We start from the raw sequence: 16,562 nt of genomic DNA, 5'->3' as shown, positions 1-16,562 counted from the left end.
GTTTAGTGGCGAGCTGCACATGCGTGCAGGTGCACACACACATATGCATGCGTAGGTAAAAATGCCAACTTCACATAATGTAAAATTCATTATTTTAACCATTTTAACACATGCAATTTAGAGGCATTTGGTCCATTCTGTCTTGACTAACTATTCTGTGTAAATAGAACATTTTTTTTAAAAACCAAAGGAAACCTGCACCCATTACAGATTGCCCTCCCTGTCTCCCAATGCCTGGAAGCCATGTGGCCTCTGATGTCTGGGTTCTCTTACTTAGCGCCACGTTTTCAAGATTCACCCACATTTCAGTGTTCTGTTCCTTTTCCTGATCAAATACTATTCTACCATGAAAATACCACACTTTGATGGGCGGTGGTGGCGCACGCCTTTAATAATCCCCGCACTTGGGAGGTAGAGCCAGGTGGATCTCTGTGAGTTCAAGGCCAGCCTGGTCTACAAAGTGAGTTCCAGGACAGGCTCCAAAGCTACAGAGAGGAACCCTGTCTCGAAAAACAAAACAAAACAAAAATTGCTTATCCATTCTTCTACCTATAGACATGGTGGTCTTTTCATTTTTTTTTTTTTAAGAACTTTAATGAGAGCATCGGGGGTATAAGCAGGAAGCTGACACTCTGCACATTAATTCTTTACAAAAACATTGTTCAAGATCTACCTCCCACCCCTTCGAAGTTCCATTACATCTTCAACCTTCGAGACCTCTCGAGAGTTTTTAACGGTCTTGTCCTCACTAATCCAGATCGGTGAGTTGGGGGGGCTCGTTTGTTTTTACTAAAATATACCCCAAAGTGGCAGTTCTCAAACTTTCACAGGGGTTGCCTAAGACCATGGAAAACACAGATATTTGCATCATGATTCCTAACAGTAGCGAGGTGACAGCTATGAAGTAACATCGAAAATCACTTTATGGTTGGGGGTCACCACAACATGAGGAACTGTGTTACAGGATCGCAGCGTTAGGAAGGCTGAGAACCACTGCCCTAAAGGCTTTGTTGGGACTTTTCAATGAATCGGATGGGTCAAAATAATGTGTCAGTGAATCACACGGCATCCCTGATTATGTTGAGAAAACAGATAAACCTTTAAGGTGATGCTCCTTAGCCCCCGAAGTTGGGGTGTATACAGGTGTCTGCAGCTGGATCAACATGGAGCCTGGGGCTCATTTGACCACAGCGTTTGCAGCTGGGTGGAGCGATGCGTGTGTCCCCAGGAGTCACCAGACACAGCACGGAAACAGTTAGGGCCCTGTACTGGGAGACACTCAGGCCCGCCAGACTCCCATCATTCCCTGGCTGCTTTGGCTCTGCAGGGAGGGGCTGCACTATGTGGCTCCTCGCTAGGAGCTGGCCACACTGAAGAACAGCAAAGGGCTCGTCACATGGGCGTTAACCTACCTTGGAGTGCTGATGTAGAGTGGCGGTCTTCCCTGTTCCTAGTCTTTTGGATGGGGTGATGGCCCTTTGCCTGGAACCAGAGGAAGTTCTGGAAGTAGGACCAGGCAAAGGAGCCCCAAGACTGACTCTAGGTTCACATGGGCTTTGGGCTGTTTACATGACTCACAGGATGATTCCATGTCTTCCTTATAGTAGGGTAAGTGGGTGATGACTCTGTGAGCCCTGTAGTTAACTTGCCAGCTTCCGGCTAGAAAGGGACAGAGTGGCTCTGAGGGCTCTTGTACGTACTCCCCCATCCATCCACCTGAGCCCCTTCCTCCCCGGGGGACCTGGTGACCAACAATGTTGCCCTCCCTTCATGTAGGTTTCAGACGGTGCCTCAAATGGTAAGGGTGTGGAGAAATGAATGCCTGCGAGTTTTCCATGACCGCCTCATCAACGAAGTAGACAAGCAGCTGGTGAGCATGCGCAGCCACGCGCGCAGGCGCGGGAGGGAGGTGGGGACCCCCACACAGAGTCTGAGTGAAGGCCCAGCAAGATGGGTCAGCAGGCACTTGCGGCCAAGCCTGATAAGCTGCGTTCTGTCCCTGGGGCCCACATGGCGGGAGGAGAGAACTGACTCCCAGAAATTATCTTCTGCCCTCTGCGTGTGTCCCCTTGGCACAAATAAAGAAGTAAAAGTAATTAAAATGAAAAAAAAAAAAAAGAAGGTTTAGAAAAAACAGAACCAAAAGAAAACCAGTGTAGCCGGGCATGCCTTTAATCCCAGCACTCGAGAGGCAGAGGCAGGTGGATCTCTGTGAGTTGGAGGCCAGCCTGAGCTACCAAGTGAGTTCCAGGAAAGGCGCAAAGCTACATAGAGAAACCCTGTCTCAAAAGAAAAAAAAAAAGAAAAGAAAGAAAGAAAGAAAGAAAGAAAACAGAAGAGGAAAGAAAGAAAGGAAGAGAAAAGAAACAATGTATTGCTTATACCGGATGCTCACTGCAGAGGGATAGGCACCACTAGGGAAGGTCTAGGTAAATTATCCCCACTGATCATGGTGAATTCTCTTTTCCCGCCAAATGTATGCAACTGTGGACATGTCTGGGGCCTTTAACCGGCTTTCGTTTCAAGGTGCAAGATCACATTGAGACCCTGGTGAAGGAGCATTTTAACGATGACTTCGAGATGGTGATGAGGGACCCCATCCTGTTTGGGGACTTCCGGATGGCTCTGCATGAGGATGAACCACGCATTTATGAAGACATCCAGGATTATGAGGCCGCCAAAGCACTGTTTGAGGTGCGGACCGCCAACCTCCAGCTCTGTCCACGCAGGATATTGCACACCCAGCGTGTGGGGTGTGTTTGGTGGTCCCAGCAGCTCTCTTGTCTGTAATGGGCTGTGGCTCACTCTAGCAGGTTGACACCCAGCAGACCAGAGATTTACTTTATTTTTAGTTATGTATGTAGTATGTGTGTGAATGTGTGTGTGTGTGTGTGTGTGTGTGTGTGTGTGTGTATGAAAGTGCACACATGTATGCATGCTTGTATGTAAGTATAGGTGCCCACAGAGGCCAAAAGAAGGCGTCAGTCTCCCTAGAACAGGAGTTAACAGGCATTTGTGAGCTATCTGGTGGGGCGCTAGGAACTGTACTTGGGTCCTGGAAAGAGCAACATCTCCCTGCTGAGCCACCTTTCCTGCCCCATGCCCAGCCGACTGCAGTCTTGAGGCTGGGAAATTAGGTCTCCAGCCCCACAGGTCCTAACGTTCGGATTACTTCCTCAGCCATGGATGCTGAGGTTTAGACAGCTCTCTCCATCCTTCATCTTCCCTGAGCCCACCTCTCAACATGCGGTGGGGCTTACGGATCCCTTCCACTCAGGAAATCCTTGAGGAGTACAACGAAATCAACACCAAGATGAACCTGGTGCTGTTTGACGATGCGCTGGAGCACCTGACGCGTGTGCACCGCATCATTCGAATGGACCGAGGCCACGCGCTGCTGGTGGGCGTGGGTGGCTCCGGAAAGCAGTCCTTGGCCAGGCTGGCAGCCTTCACTGCAGGCTACGAGGTGAGGGGGGAGCCTGTTTAAAGAGTTGGGAGTATGACCTTCTGTTTTTGTCCCGTCCACGTCCACGGCTTGAGAACTCGATCTCATAAATCAGCCCCAGGCCACACCTGTGGATTTGGAACTGTGGGAACACAGAGGGGCCTTGGCCACACCTGAGAGGAGCCCCGGGTAGCATTGCTGGCTGTCACACCTACAGTTTATAACTTCCGGGAACTCCAGCTCCAGGGGATCCGGCGCCCTCTGGTGGTCTCTCCAGTGCCCTCCTGCGGTTCACTTACAAGCCCAAGCGCATAAACAGAAATCAATATAAATCTTTTTGAAAAGATAAAACTGCTTTATAGAGCTATGAGTCAAGACAGTACAGTTTATCACTTTAAGTGTGCACACGGTGCTTTGGGTCTAGTCGCCGATCTGTGTGTGACATCACCAGCCTTTGCTATTGCTGGTAACCCTTCTCTCCCTCCAGTGACACCTGGGGGGCCTAGTCCCTTCCTTGCCTTCCTTTCTCCAGACACACGTTCCTCATAGGAGCAAGCACCTTTTATACTCACACCTTGACACATGCGTGCAGCACACAGGACACTTGTCAATCATCCGGCTTCCATGCTTGTACCCCTTAGGTGATGTAATGGTGTGGAGCATGCAAACCCACATGCTCTCCTGATGCACTCAGCGCCTTCCCCCTGCCTCAGCGGGCGCTGCCTACCTGTTTCCCCAGGTGTTTGAGATCCTGTTGAGCCGAGGCTACTCGGAGAATAACTTCAGGGATGATCTGAAGAACCTGTACATGAAGCTGGGGCTGGAGAACAAGATGATGATCTTCCTGTTTACGGACGCGCATGTGGCTGAGGAGGGCTTCCTGGAACTCATCAACAATATGCTGACCTCAGGTACTGTCCACCCACTGGCAGGAATGTCCAGCCCTAACACCCCCCCCTCCTCAGTCTGAGACAGACCTGGCAGATCTTTGTTGTCAACAAGACCCTGCAGTTTAGGCTGGGGCATCACTGAGCGCTCTTCTTCTTCTGGAGATGTATAGGTTACTTTCCTCCTCCTTGTGATGAGGACGGTCCCTGAGCTTGAAGCCATATGTGTCTCAGCTCTGTGAGACGCTGTGAGCTTATCCCACAGAGGCCACGGCACACCTCCGGTTTTGCAAGGAATATGATGCCCATGACCTCTGTTGCCCTTGAAGTTGAGAGTCTGAGATGTGCAGGGGAGGGGTGGGCACCGAAGCACACAAAAAGACATACAGTGGTTGCAACAGCAATAGTGAGATGAGGGAGGAGCCTCTTGAAGCAGCACTTGGAAGCTGGTGGGTCTCTTTCCTGTGGTCCTTCTTTGACCTGCCCAAAGGCGAGTTCACTCCAGCGTCCTGGTGGGTCTACAGGGCTCCTGGAGGCGACGCCAAGGCGCAAACAGGTCCAAGATGTACAAACTCATCCTCAGCTTGCAGAGGCTGCCCTGGCCCAGGGCTCCTTGGCTAACACCACCCTGCTCTGCTCTTCACCCTGCTCTGCTTCTATTGCGCTGACCTGACCTCTGCTCTTCACCCTTTTCTGGGACAACACCGGGATGCCTGGGTCCTCCACCTAGTCCCAGCTGCAAAGCGTTGTCCCATTTGTCAGGGAGCCTTGGTGGCATTGGGGGCTGTGGGATTTGACATTGTACAACTGACTGGTCCCACTGGATGCTGGACCATCTCTGCTCTAGTTTCATCTCTGTTGCTGTGACAGGTGCCCTGAGCACAAAGTGCCTTAGGGGAGGGAAGACTCGTTTGAGTTATGATTCCACGTTAAAGAGCATTATTTTAGGGAAAGTCACAGCAGTAGGAGCTTGAGGTCACATCACATCCAAAACCAATGGCAGGGAGAAATGAATGTAACCACACTGCCTGCTTCCAGCTCTCTCCTGCCCTGAAGAGTCACGGACCCTCTGCCTAGGGAATGGTGCTGCCCATGATGGGCTGGGTCATCCTAACATTAATTAACAGACTAATCTGATAAAGACAGTTATGCAATTGAGACTCTCTTCCCAGGTAATCTGACATTGTGGCAAGCTGGCATTTAAAACTAACCAGCTCAGTCCCCTTAAGTTATGACCATGCAGATTGTCATTAGATATTGTCAAATGTTTCCTGGGAGGTAAATCCCCAAGGTGAGAACCCCTGCTGTGAGAGGCATGTGTACATGAGCTTTGGTGCCCAGCACAGTCCTCAGAGGCCACTTTGATCTTGGGCTAGTGGGTGTGTGTTGAGCCTGGACCCTAGCCCTGGTCTTTGGCTGGCACCTGCTGCTCTTCCCATCATGCCTTGCTCCATCACCTCCTTTTGCACCCATGGAGGTCAGAACTCAGAGACCTGAAAGCCAGCTCCCTCCACATCCTTGTCCTCCAGGGATTGTCCCTGCGCTCTTCCCTGAAGAGGAAAAGGACAGCATCCTCGGTCAGATTCAGCAGGAAGCCTTGAAGTACGGCATGGGCCCAGCCAAGGAGTCTGTGTGGCAGTATTTCGTGAAAAAGAGTGCCAACAACCTGCACATTGTCCTGGGCATGTCACCAGTGGGAGACACCCTGAGGACCCGGTGCAGGAATTTCCCAGGTACCTTTGAGCCAAGGCTAGAAATCCTTTATACCAACTGCTGCAGCGTAGTGTGTGCTCTGGGAACCTGCCACATCCAAGTTCCCATCAGCAGGACCATACAGGATGTAGCGCTTGAGTTGAAGGTTGTCCCTGCACTGTAGGCATGCTTCCTTGGTCCCTCTCAATCCCCGGTAGGCACGGCTGTGTCTTCCTGGCAGGAGGGTGGTGGGCACAGGCTCCCCAGCTGCAGGGTGCATGGTGTGGGGAGGGTGCCCTTCTTCTCTCTCCCAGTGTTACAGTGACAAGATACTGAGACACAATCACACTTGAATGTGCCCAACTGAGCCACCACTCTGGTGGATACTGAAGACGACGCACGTGTTCTGGAGCAACTCTGGGTTGCACAGTGATCCTCTTTTGCCTCTCTCTTCAAGGCCTCGTGAACAACACTGGTATCGACTGGTTCATGCCCTGGCCATCCCAGGCCCTACATGCAGTTGCCAAGTCATTTTTAGGTAAGCTGCCACTGTTGCAGGGACAGCTTTGTGGTCTCATAAAGAAGTGTGTCACTTTTCTGACCAAATTTTGACCCAGAAGATTCCTTCATCATAGATACCTTATGACAAAGAATAGCTTTGTATTGTTAGTGTGGCTTGGGGTTATATTTTGCTCTAGTCCAAAGGGATCAGGAGTCTGCAAGGCATGATCTGCTGCCAAATGTGGCCCCCTGATTGTTTTGATGAATAAAGTTTTATTGGTTCCCACTTTATGAACATTTTGTCTTTGGCCCCTCTTATGCCACAGCTACACGGTCACATCCTTGTCCATAGAGTTGGTGCCATTACTGTTCAGCTTTTTGTAGGAAAAAAAAAAATGTACTAAAGGCTACTACCATGTTGGTGCCCTCACAATTTTTCTTTTTCTCTAGATCTAACTTGAAAGGATTTATGACCAATGTCACCGGGTGGCTTTGTAAATAGTTCCAACTTTACAAATATGCACCCAACAAACTCAATAAACAAACAGCCCTTCTACACAAGCCAAAACCATAATTTCAGTTATAATGCTATTCTGCTGGGAAGGAAGCCAAGAAAACATTTGATATGGGTTGTGACTTAGAGTCTTCACAGAGGCTGCCTCTGTGATAGTCCATGTGACAATATCTGCTTCTGCCACAACTGCTGAATTCTGACAATGTGCTTTGATAGCCATTTGGGACCACTGTAAATGTTTTTAAATGTTACGTTAAAATTTTATTCACAAAAAACAGTGGTGGGCTGTAGAGACCCACAGAGGTTTCCTAGTGAGAACTTACTCAGGGTCTGAGAATCTGGGCTTGCTTTACCCAATAAAGCTGCATAAGGGGATGATTTGACCACAGGCGTGGTTTCCAGGTGTTTGGAAGGGGCTACACTTGGCTGTGCAGTGTGCTTTGATCTTTTTGCCCCGCCCTTTAGTATTGTTATAAAAAGCCCTTTTGAAGAGGCAGAAGGAGCCATTGGGTATTGGCCCAGGTCCTCCTGAAGCTATCCTGTGTTTCTGTCTTTCTCCTCTTCACTGTCTTTCTATCTAAAAGTTTCTTATCCCTCTCTCCTCCTCGTAGGAACCCTGGAAAAGGTGGGAGCTGGCCTTCCACAGTGAGCCACATGCCCGTGGGGCTGTGGCTGCCAGCCTTGCTGTGGCTGTGCATGCTTGCTTCCATAGCATGCAGGTTATTCCCACACTTTTCCAGCACAAACGCAGTGTCTCGGTTCTGTGCACAAAGCCGCCCGAAATTCATTGACAACTCTCTCCCCTTAGAACGTATTTCCTGAAGTTGAGGTGACCATGTTGCAAAACAAGATGCCTGTGGGCCGAGTTTTTCAGGCATGCTGTGTGCAGTCTGAGTTAAAGATAGATCTGCAGAACCTGGACATACCGATGGTTTAGGTCCAGTCTTCATTCTCTCATACCCTGCTTGAGGATGTTGCAACCCAGGCCATCAGGTGATCCAAGAGAGAAGATCTTGGCTCTGGGAGAGAGCATCCATCATTCCATCACAGAATGGCTGAGTGCACCCACCCAGCCGCCATGGGCAGGGGCTTCATGATAGTCAGGGGTTGGTTGTGGGCCCTATTCCTGAAGCCCCAGCTTCTCCTGATGGTGCCTGGGAAAGGCAGAGGGTCAGTCTCCCAGGGCAGGAGGGTTGGCCTCTGTGTTAGGGAAATCACCGTGGGCAGATTGCAGGTCCTGTAAGTTGCTTTAAGTAATAGCTCCGCATTTCCCTTTTTAAATTAAATTTCTGATGAAATTACCTTTTATTTAGGGAAAATATATCTACTGTAAACTGTCCTGTTCTGTCCATCTTGAGTGTACTTGAAACATCAGTTACATTCATAGTGTCATGTAACCACTATGGCTATCTGTTTCCAGAACCTTCCATCATCCTAAACTGAAGTTCTGTACCCATCTCCCCTCCCCTAGGCCCTGGCGTGGGGGACCAGCTCCCACCTTTGCCCGGGTACTCTTGAGAGAGGGATAGGAGATTTAGATAGAAGGATAGAGAGAGAAACAGAAACACAGGATAGCCTCGGGAGGGATCCTTATCCACCGGCCAGAACTTTATTCAAAACAAAATTTAGAACAATGCCAAGGAGAGGGGCAAAAGGCCTCCCCCTTGCTAGCTACAGCCAAGTGCAGACCCTTCCAAACACCTGGTAACCATTCCCGTGGTCCAATCATCCTCTTATGCAGCCCTGCTGGTAAAGCAAGCTCAGCTCTCACTAGGAAACCTCTGTGGGCTCCCCCACCCTGGAGACCTCTAACCAGTGTCCCAACTCTGTGAATCTTCCCTGTCTATGTATCTCATGTAAGGGGACCCATGCACATTGCTTCTTTGTGTCCAGTTTCTTTCTTTTTGTATAGTGTTTTTGGAGGGTATAGCCCATATCAGCCCTTTGGTCCTTTTCATGGCTGAATAGTACTCCACTGTGTGGGCAATGCCTCATTGTTACCATCTACCTCTGATGGGCCCTGGTCCTTTCTCCTTACTGCTCTGGTACTGCGAACATCGGTGTTCATGGACCTGTTGAAGGGCTGGGTGTCTGGTTCTTTGGGGGGCACCTACGTAGGCATGGAGTTCTTGGATCTTTGGGTCAGTGTTTCACTTTTGGGGGCACCTGGTTTTTTGTTTGTTGGTTTGTTTCCTGCCGTGCTGGGGCCTGTCCCCAAAGTCCCATAGGCTAGGCAGGCGCTTGCCACCAAGCTGCCTGCAGTTAACCTTTTTCCCTGTTGCTAACCCCCACTCTCCGCATCCCTTCCTGCCTAGGGGACAACCCCATGATTCCCTTGGAGAATATCGAAGATCTTGTGGAGCACGTGGTGATGGTCCACCAGTCCGTGGGTGAGTTCAGCAAGCAGTTCCAGCAGAAGCTGAGGCGTAGCAACTACGTGACGCCCAAGAACTACCTCGACTTCATCAACACGTACTCGAAACTGCTGGATGAGAAAACCCAGAACAACATAGGTGAGCAGGGGTGGAGCAGGGCGGGGAGGGAGGTAATGGGTGGCACAAGGGTGGGGCCGGGCTGGGTGGGCAGGGTTCGGGAGTAAGGCTCCTCTCTGCAAGGCTTGGCACCCTTCCGATTGGGGCAGAATAGAGCAGCTTTGAGTTTTGCATTTGGGGGATGGTTCATCCCTGTGGGTAAGACACAGCCTGCTCGCTCTCAGTTCTGTGTGGCCCCGGGTTTGCAGGTCTGTTTTCTTTGCTCTGGATGTCCCCTGGTCCCCCGTGTGTTCTGTTAGAAAGGGCTTTTTTAGGAAGGGCTCTCTTTGGCAACTGGTTAAGAGATGCACCGTTAGCCGGGCAGTCGTGGCGCACGCCTTTGATCCCAGCACTCGGGAGGCAGAGGCAGGCGGATCTCTGAGTTTGAAGCCAGCCTGGTGGTTTACAGAGTGAATTCCAGGAAAGGCTCAAAGCTACACAGAGAGACCCTGTCTCAAAAACAAAACAAGAGGCAGAGCCAGGTGGATCTCTGTGAGTTCGAGGCCAGCTTGGACTAGAGTGAGTTCCAGGAAAAGGCGCAAAGCTACACAGAGAAACCCTGTCTCGAAAAACCAAACCAAACCAAACCAAACCAAAAACCCAAAACCAAAAACCGACACACTGTTTTTAGCAGTTTCTTCATGCTAGCAAATGCCACATATGCAGTCTGGGGGCTAGCTAGAATGGGTATGGCATCTTATAGAAGTGAGTTTTTTCCCTCTTCTTGGATGGGTCCCTGTTAGGGTCCACAGAGGTTTCCCAGTGAGATTGGAGCTTGCTTTACCCAGCAGGGCCACATATGGGGATGGCTTGACCATGTGCTGCATAGTCACCAGGTGTCTGGGATGGTCTGCACTTGGCTGTGCTGTGGGGAGGTCTTTTGCTCCACCCCTTGGCATTCCTTTAAAAGCCCTTTAGAAGGGGCTGGTGGATTTTGACCCGGGCCCTCCCGAGGCTATCCTGTGTTTCTGTCTCTCTCTTTATATTTCTATCTAAATATTTCTCATTTCTCCCTGCTCAAGAGTACCCTGGGGGGGGGGGTGCAAAAGTGGGGACAGATCCCCCACAGGCCCCAAGGAGGCTAATGCAAGGTCCCACTGATCGTGTGCTGTGTGCCCCCAGCACAGTGCAAGCGTCTAGAGGGTGGGCTGGACAAACTGAAGGAGGCCACCATCCAGCTAGATGAGCTCAACCAGAAGCTGGCAGAGCAGAAGATCGTGCTGGCCGAGAAGTCAGCTGCCTGCGAGACCTTGCTGGCCGAAATTGCCAGCAACACAGCCATAGGTGAGTGCCTGGTGTGGGCCGCCTGCCCTGGGGACCAGTCTGCCCCGGGGGGTGGGGGGGTGGGGTGGGGGTGGGGTGGGGGGGTGGGGTGGGGGTGGGGTGGGGGGGGTGGTCGGGGCTCCTCCAAGATTTTTCCGAGAGACCACTGTGCTGTGGGCAGCCATTAGCAGCCTTAAGACACAGACCCACCACCATCAAAGGACACCCACCCTGAGTGTCTCCAGATTTGTTTAATTTCTAAATATTCTGTTATTTTTAGTGTTTTGGGGTTTTTTTTGTTTTTGTTTTGTTTTTATTTTTGTTTTTGTTTTTGGCCTACTCATAGGGGGCAACCAGACAGAATGTGGGCCAGTGACAAAGTGAAGTCAAGCTGTGAGCAGAGGCTTGGGCGGGGAGGGGTGGGGTGGGGTGGGGAGCGCTTCCGGAAGGAAGGAGGACAGAGGGGCTGTACTTCCTAGATGAGGCATCTCTAGCACTGGACCTAAATGAGCATAAAAACAAAGTGTGTGTGTGTAACAGATTTCCAGGTACCTGCCTGCAAAGAATTCTCCCAGGGTCTCTAGGGCTGGACCTAAGTGAGCATTTAAAAAAAAAAGTGTGTGTGGGTAACGGATTTCCAGGTACCTGCCTGGAAAGAATCCCCCCAGGGACACTACCAAGCTTCGAAGAAATGAATCTGAGGGATAGCAAATGAATGGAATCATGCTGAGTTCTTTAGTCCATTCACTTGATTCTTCTAAGTCAACTCTATCTACACAGCTTCTTCTCCATTCTCCTACTCAGCTCCTCTCTGTCTCTTCTTCTGCTGTTCTCTCATTGTTCTATCTCATTTCTTCCTCTCCTCCCCTCCCCAAGCTTGTATCTGTGCATTCATTAACAACTTGTTAGCAAAAACTACAAAGTCAACTCTCAGGGACAAGCATTCTGATAAGAGTCACACTTAGCCAAGGCTTGGTCAACTTAATTGGTGACTGACACCAGCTGTAGCTTGTAAAGTTCTGGCTATCTCTTAAAGGGACAGCTACAAGGGCACAAGGGAAGAAATTAGACCAAGGAGAGATTTAAGGAGAAGGCAGAGAACACACATATACTATTTTATGTGAGTAATAATATCCAGACATGGTTAGTTGGCTAACAGCCTTTTTCTGTTCATCACCTGAATCTCAAGACCTTTACATAGTTAGTCTACTGAGCCTAAAATCTTGCATTAAAAATGGTGTAAAAATAAATACCAAGTGTTAATTGTCTTTTGAATCAGAGTGGGGAGGTGCCATGGAGGAAGCATGGGGGAACACAGGAGTTGTTGATCTCTTGAAGGACTGAGGTATACCCAGGCCAGACACATGCACTATCAATTCTAGTTCACTGTAATTCTTCTGGAAGGGTTTTGATCCAACAAGGCCAGGCACCTGCAATCCTGCTTTGTGAATTGAAGTTCTACGAAGACACTTTGTCTGGCCAATTTTGCCTTGTCAGTGACTAAATGAGAGAATAAGACCTCTAAGCGTCTGCAGTCCACATGGAACAATAGACCTAGTTATGAAGCATATTTTAGTATGTGTCTAATCATAAAAATTGTACAGTTAAATAAGAAACCATCTTCTTGACCATCCACAACCATGTGTGCCCATAAGATTGAGATGCAGTCGTGAGATTACATGTACACATAACATGGAAGTGCACGGGAAAAGATACCAAAGCTCTTACTGCGTGCGCAAGAAGTTTACAAAAAGAGACAGCCAGTTGATTCAAAAGGCAGTGATTCCACAATGCCTTGCGTGATGGTCTCCTCCAACAGAATCCTTAGGTCTGATGGGTTGGCCTTCTGAAATCTAGTTGTCACCTGCTGTATACTCCCATGGTCTTTTGCTACCAGCAGCTCTCAATATGTGTGTGTGGGAGGGAAGGGTTGAGACCCGGAGGTTGGGGTAGGAGATGGAGGATGAGAGAATGGCAGGGCCAGTGAGCTGGCTCGGTGGGAAGGGTGCTTCCTACCAATCCCGATGACCTGAGTTTGCTCCTGGGATCCACAGAAGGAGAGAACGGACTTTGTGGCACGTGAGCACAAATAAATCAGAGGTTATAGAAAGGTGTTTTTTTTTTTTTTTTTTTTTTTTTTTAAATATAAGACGGAGAGGACAGTGGGGGTGAGGGACAGATCCATCTCAGTCATCTGGAGTCACGTCACCCAGGGTCCTTGGCCGGCAGTGTCTAGGCAGGTAAGGCTGACATGGAACCCAGAGGGTAGTGCACAGCAAGGAAATGCCACCTAGAGTCCTCTCTGTGTGAGCCCCTGTGGCCATCGCATTGACCAGAGCCCCCTGGCCACTCTCCCCAATGACCATGGCTGGCTTTGCTGCGGCATCCTGGCATCTCACCGGCCCCTCCCCCTGCAGCGGAGGAGAAGAAGAAGCTGGCAGAGGAGAAGGCCATGGAGATAGAAGAACAGAACAAGATTATCGCAGTGGAGAAGACCGAGGCTGAGACAGCGCTGGCTGAGGTCATGCCCATCCTGGAGGCTGCCAAGCTGGAGCTGCAGAAGCTGGACAAGTCAGATGTGACTGAAATCAGGTACCAGCTACCCGCTTTGCTCACACATGCACTCTCCTAGCGCTCACTTGGGCTGCCATGTGCTTACCCCCTATTTACAGATAGTAAAGAGAGCCCCCACCCCACCCCAGAGGCCAGGCAATCCCACCCAGGGAGTTCAGGCTCCACCAGGAGGACAGTTGTGAGCCAAGTGGGTGCCGGGGAACCGAACCCAGGTCCTATGAAAGAGTGGACGGCGTTCTGAATCACTGAACCATCTAGCCTCAAGCCAGAGAGTTTTAATATAGGATCAAGGCAACTGGCTTTACAAGGTTCTGACTGTAGAATCTGGGTTTGGAGAGAGAGGGCTGCCGGTACGTCCTGTGGTATCTGTCTGCTTCCTTTCTGTTTGGCGTTGTGTTCTACATGCTTTTATAATCGAAAATTCATTTATGTTCATGTACAAGTATGTGCGCCTGCTGTGATGCCCATGTAGACATCAGAGGACAGTTTTCCAAAGTGGTTTCTCACCTTTATCTGTGGACCCTGGGGATTGAACTCGGGTCATCAGCCGCGGTGGCAAAGGCCTTTACTGGCTTAGCCATTTGACCCACCCAATTTTAAAGTTTTATTTTGTGTTTGCGCTCTGATATAGGACGGACTTCCTAAGTGTTTTAAACTGGCCGGAGGCATCCCACAATGTGGGTGCAATGCTTTATTCAGTGGGCGCCCCGATGTATCCTTTCTTGCATCTCATCTTTTGACCTTACAAAGGACACAGCAAACAAACCTGGCCACACTTCACTGTGCACTCTGGCACCTCCTCCTGCAGGATACATTTCCAGAAGTGGAATGTCCGGGTCCCAGGGTGCACAGTGCACGGTCCTTCCACCCACCCAAGTCCACATCTGTACCTGTTTCTTCATAGTGTGGCCAGAGAGGACACCCCCAGGTGTCTGCAGTTTTCTTCCTCTCTTCTAGCAGAAAAGGGGTGCGTGTGTGTGTGTGTGTGTGTGTGTGTGTGTGTGTGTGTGTGTGTGTTCTACTAGGGAATAAATGCCGAAGTCTCACCCAAACATGCTAGGCAAGTGCTCTATCACCCCCAGCCATCCAAAGACTTTATATAAAATGGAGCTTATCTTTATATCCATAAAGGGATTTGTAGCTATCTTCTGAATTTGTCATTGGGCATTTGACTTTGCGGGGTGAGATTTGTATGTGTGTTTGCTTTTCTCACGCATGCTTTGGGGTATGTGGCATTGTTTAGGAATATTTTATATTGTGGCTTTTAGACCATAACGTGGGTAAAATGCCACTGTGAGACCTGAATTCACATCCCCAAGGCGGCGGCAGCTTGTAACTACTTTTTTTCTTTCTTATATGTAAATCTTTTGTCAGTGTTTAAGGTATTTTCCTCTGAGTCCAGTGTGCATCTGGATCCTAACCCCCCAACAACTACAATCTGGCTTTGATGGGCCATTTCAATGTGAAAAACACTGAGTGGTCATCGCTGGACAGTCTCATAGTCTTTAATTCCTTAAAATGTCTTTCTAGAATATTCAGTCCCCTCTGTGGGAACCCTTAAGTATAAATCAGAAGGTGCTGGGTAACAAAAAGGTACACGTGTTTGCTTCTCCCCTGAGAGGGAACAGCAGCCCCCATTTGCAACTAACTTGTGATGCTGAGGTGGTCCCTGGAGACTGTCTCCTGGACAACCAGGTTCTTGTCCCATCCTCCTCCAAGAATGGAGTGGGCTGATAGTGAAGGGGGACCAATGAACGATACTTTATGGTAAGTCAGAGTTAATAACCTTAAGTGGGAAGGACAAATATACTGCCACTCAGGATTTAAATGAAACGGGTTCGAAACCCACGGTAGTGAAGGGATGCTGGCTGGGATGTGGGAACCAGGCCCGCTCTTGGGTGTGTTGCAGCTGTAGGAAGGGTCACAGGTCAGGTTCTATAGGCTGAGAGAGGCAGAGCAGGCCTGAGGCTCTGGTTGCCACCCTTGGGGAGCTTCGTGTCTGGCATCTGGAGGCTGGAACCTGCCAAGGGAACAAATTCCTGCCTGCAGCGGAAGCACAGGGTCGCCAAGGCTGAGGCAGGGACACGTCCCCTCAGGCTTCAGCTGCAGGTGGAATTGTGGAGGCTGGCTCAAGCTACAAGCCTCAGGTGCCAGTGGTCCCTGGCAAGTCCTGAGGGCACTGCCTCCTCCTCTGTTGAATTCTAATGCACCCTGTGCTCTGCAGCCCATATTTATAGAATGCCAGCAGGAAAAAAAAAAATAGAGTGAATCAGGGAATAGGACCTAAGCCTGGTGGCGGCGGGGGGAGAACACCGGGTCACCAAAACTGGCTAAGAGGTCACTATCAGGGTCCGTCTCTGCAGATGTTTCCTTCAGTTTCTGTGGTCCCTGCAGGCGAGGTGACTGTGTGAAACCCAACATGTCCATTTCTCTACCTTGTAACCTCTGTGACAAAGATCACCACTTGACAATAAGAGCACCAGACTCCAAGTAAACTGCTTGAGTTTATTTCAAGCCCTGTAAAGCAGTATGGCAGGCATCCTGTGGGAGCGCAGAGAAGTCTTCACAGCGCCTACGCCTGGCCCTCCCTCCCTATCCTCACTGGCTGAGTAACCTGGAGGAGGGTCAGTCTTACATGCCATCAAGGATGCCCACATTTGCCTTTTACTCAGTGAATCCGGGCATGGGTTCATCCCTATGTTTTGTTTTAAAGCTTTTCAGGTGCACAACCGTGGGACATCTGCTGGTCACCAGGCACGCTTAGCTGGTAATTCTCTATGCTAGCCTGGGCGAGCGAGTGAGTGGGTAGCTTAGAGTCTGGGTGTGGGTGGGAACGGCTGCAGTGATCCATGAGGCAGGGGTCAGTACTTTCTGTTCATCTGTTTTGACCTGAGCTGGTTCGAGGCACTTTAGAAAACCAACTATCAATTTTTTTTTTTTTTGAGACAGGCTTTCTCTGTGTAGCTCTGGCTGTCCTAGAACTTGCTTTATAGACCAAGTTGTTCTTGAACTCAGAGATCCGCCTGCCTCTGCCTCCCGAGTGCTGGGATTAAAGGCATGCACCACCACCATCCAGCTCAAATCTTATTTCTTATGAGTTGGGAGTTTCCAGTGTTCCATCTGTACTGCATTCTGAGAAAACAGAGGGTTCTGGG

The 16,562-nt window shown here is 49.9% G+C and overlaps 1 protein-coding gene across 1 annotated transcript in view; it reads left to right on the top strand.

Annotated features, from left to right (window-relative positions):
• The window catches only part of Dnah10 (dynein axonemal heavy chain 10), a 96,182-nt gene that overhangs the window by 55,551 nt on the left and 24,069 nt on the right, over positions 1–16,562 (top strand). Inside the window, exons 39-48 of the mRNA XM_036171641.1 lie at positions 589–761; positions 1,777–1,870; positions 2,527–2,694; positions 3,278–3,466; positions 4,185–4,356; positions 5,862–6,065; positions 6,482–6,562; positions 9,355–9,552; positions 10,693–10,854; positions 13,251–13,425. Coding sequence (XP_036027534.1) covers positions 589–761; positions 1,777–1,870; positions 2,527–2,694; positions 3,278–3,466; positions 4,185–4,356; positions 5,862–6,065; positions 6,482–6,562; positions 9,355–9,552; positions 10,693–10,854; positions 13,251–13,425 — 1,616 coding nt within the window. The remainder of the gene's footprint in view (positions 1–588; positions 762–1,776; positions 1,871–2,526; positions 2,695–3,277; positions 3,467–4,184; positions 4,357–5,861; positions 6,066–6,481; positions 6,563–9,354; positions 9,553–10,692; positions 10,855–13,250; positions 13,426–16,562) is intronic.

Source organism: Onychomys torridus, chromosome 22, assembly GCF_903995425.1.
Source record: "Onychomys torridus chromosome 22, mOncTor1.1, whole genome shotgun sequence".
Classification (NCBI taxonomy): Eukaryota; Metazoa; Chordata; class Mammalia; order Rodentia; family Cricetidae; genus Onychomys; species Onychomys torridus.
Note: the sequence above shows the minus strand (reverse complement) of the source record. Positions and strands in the feature narration are given on the sequence as shown.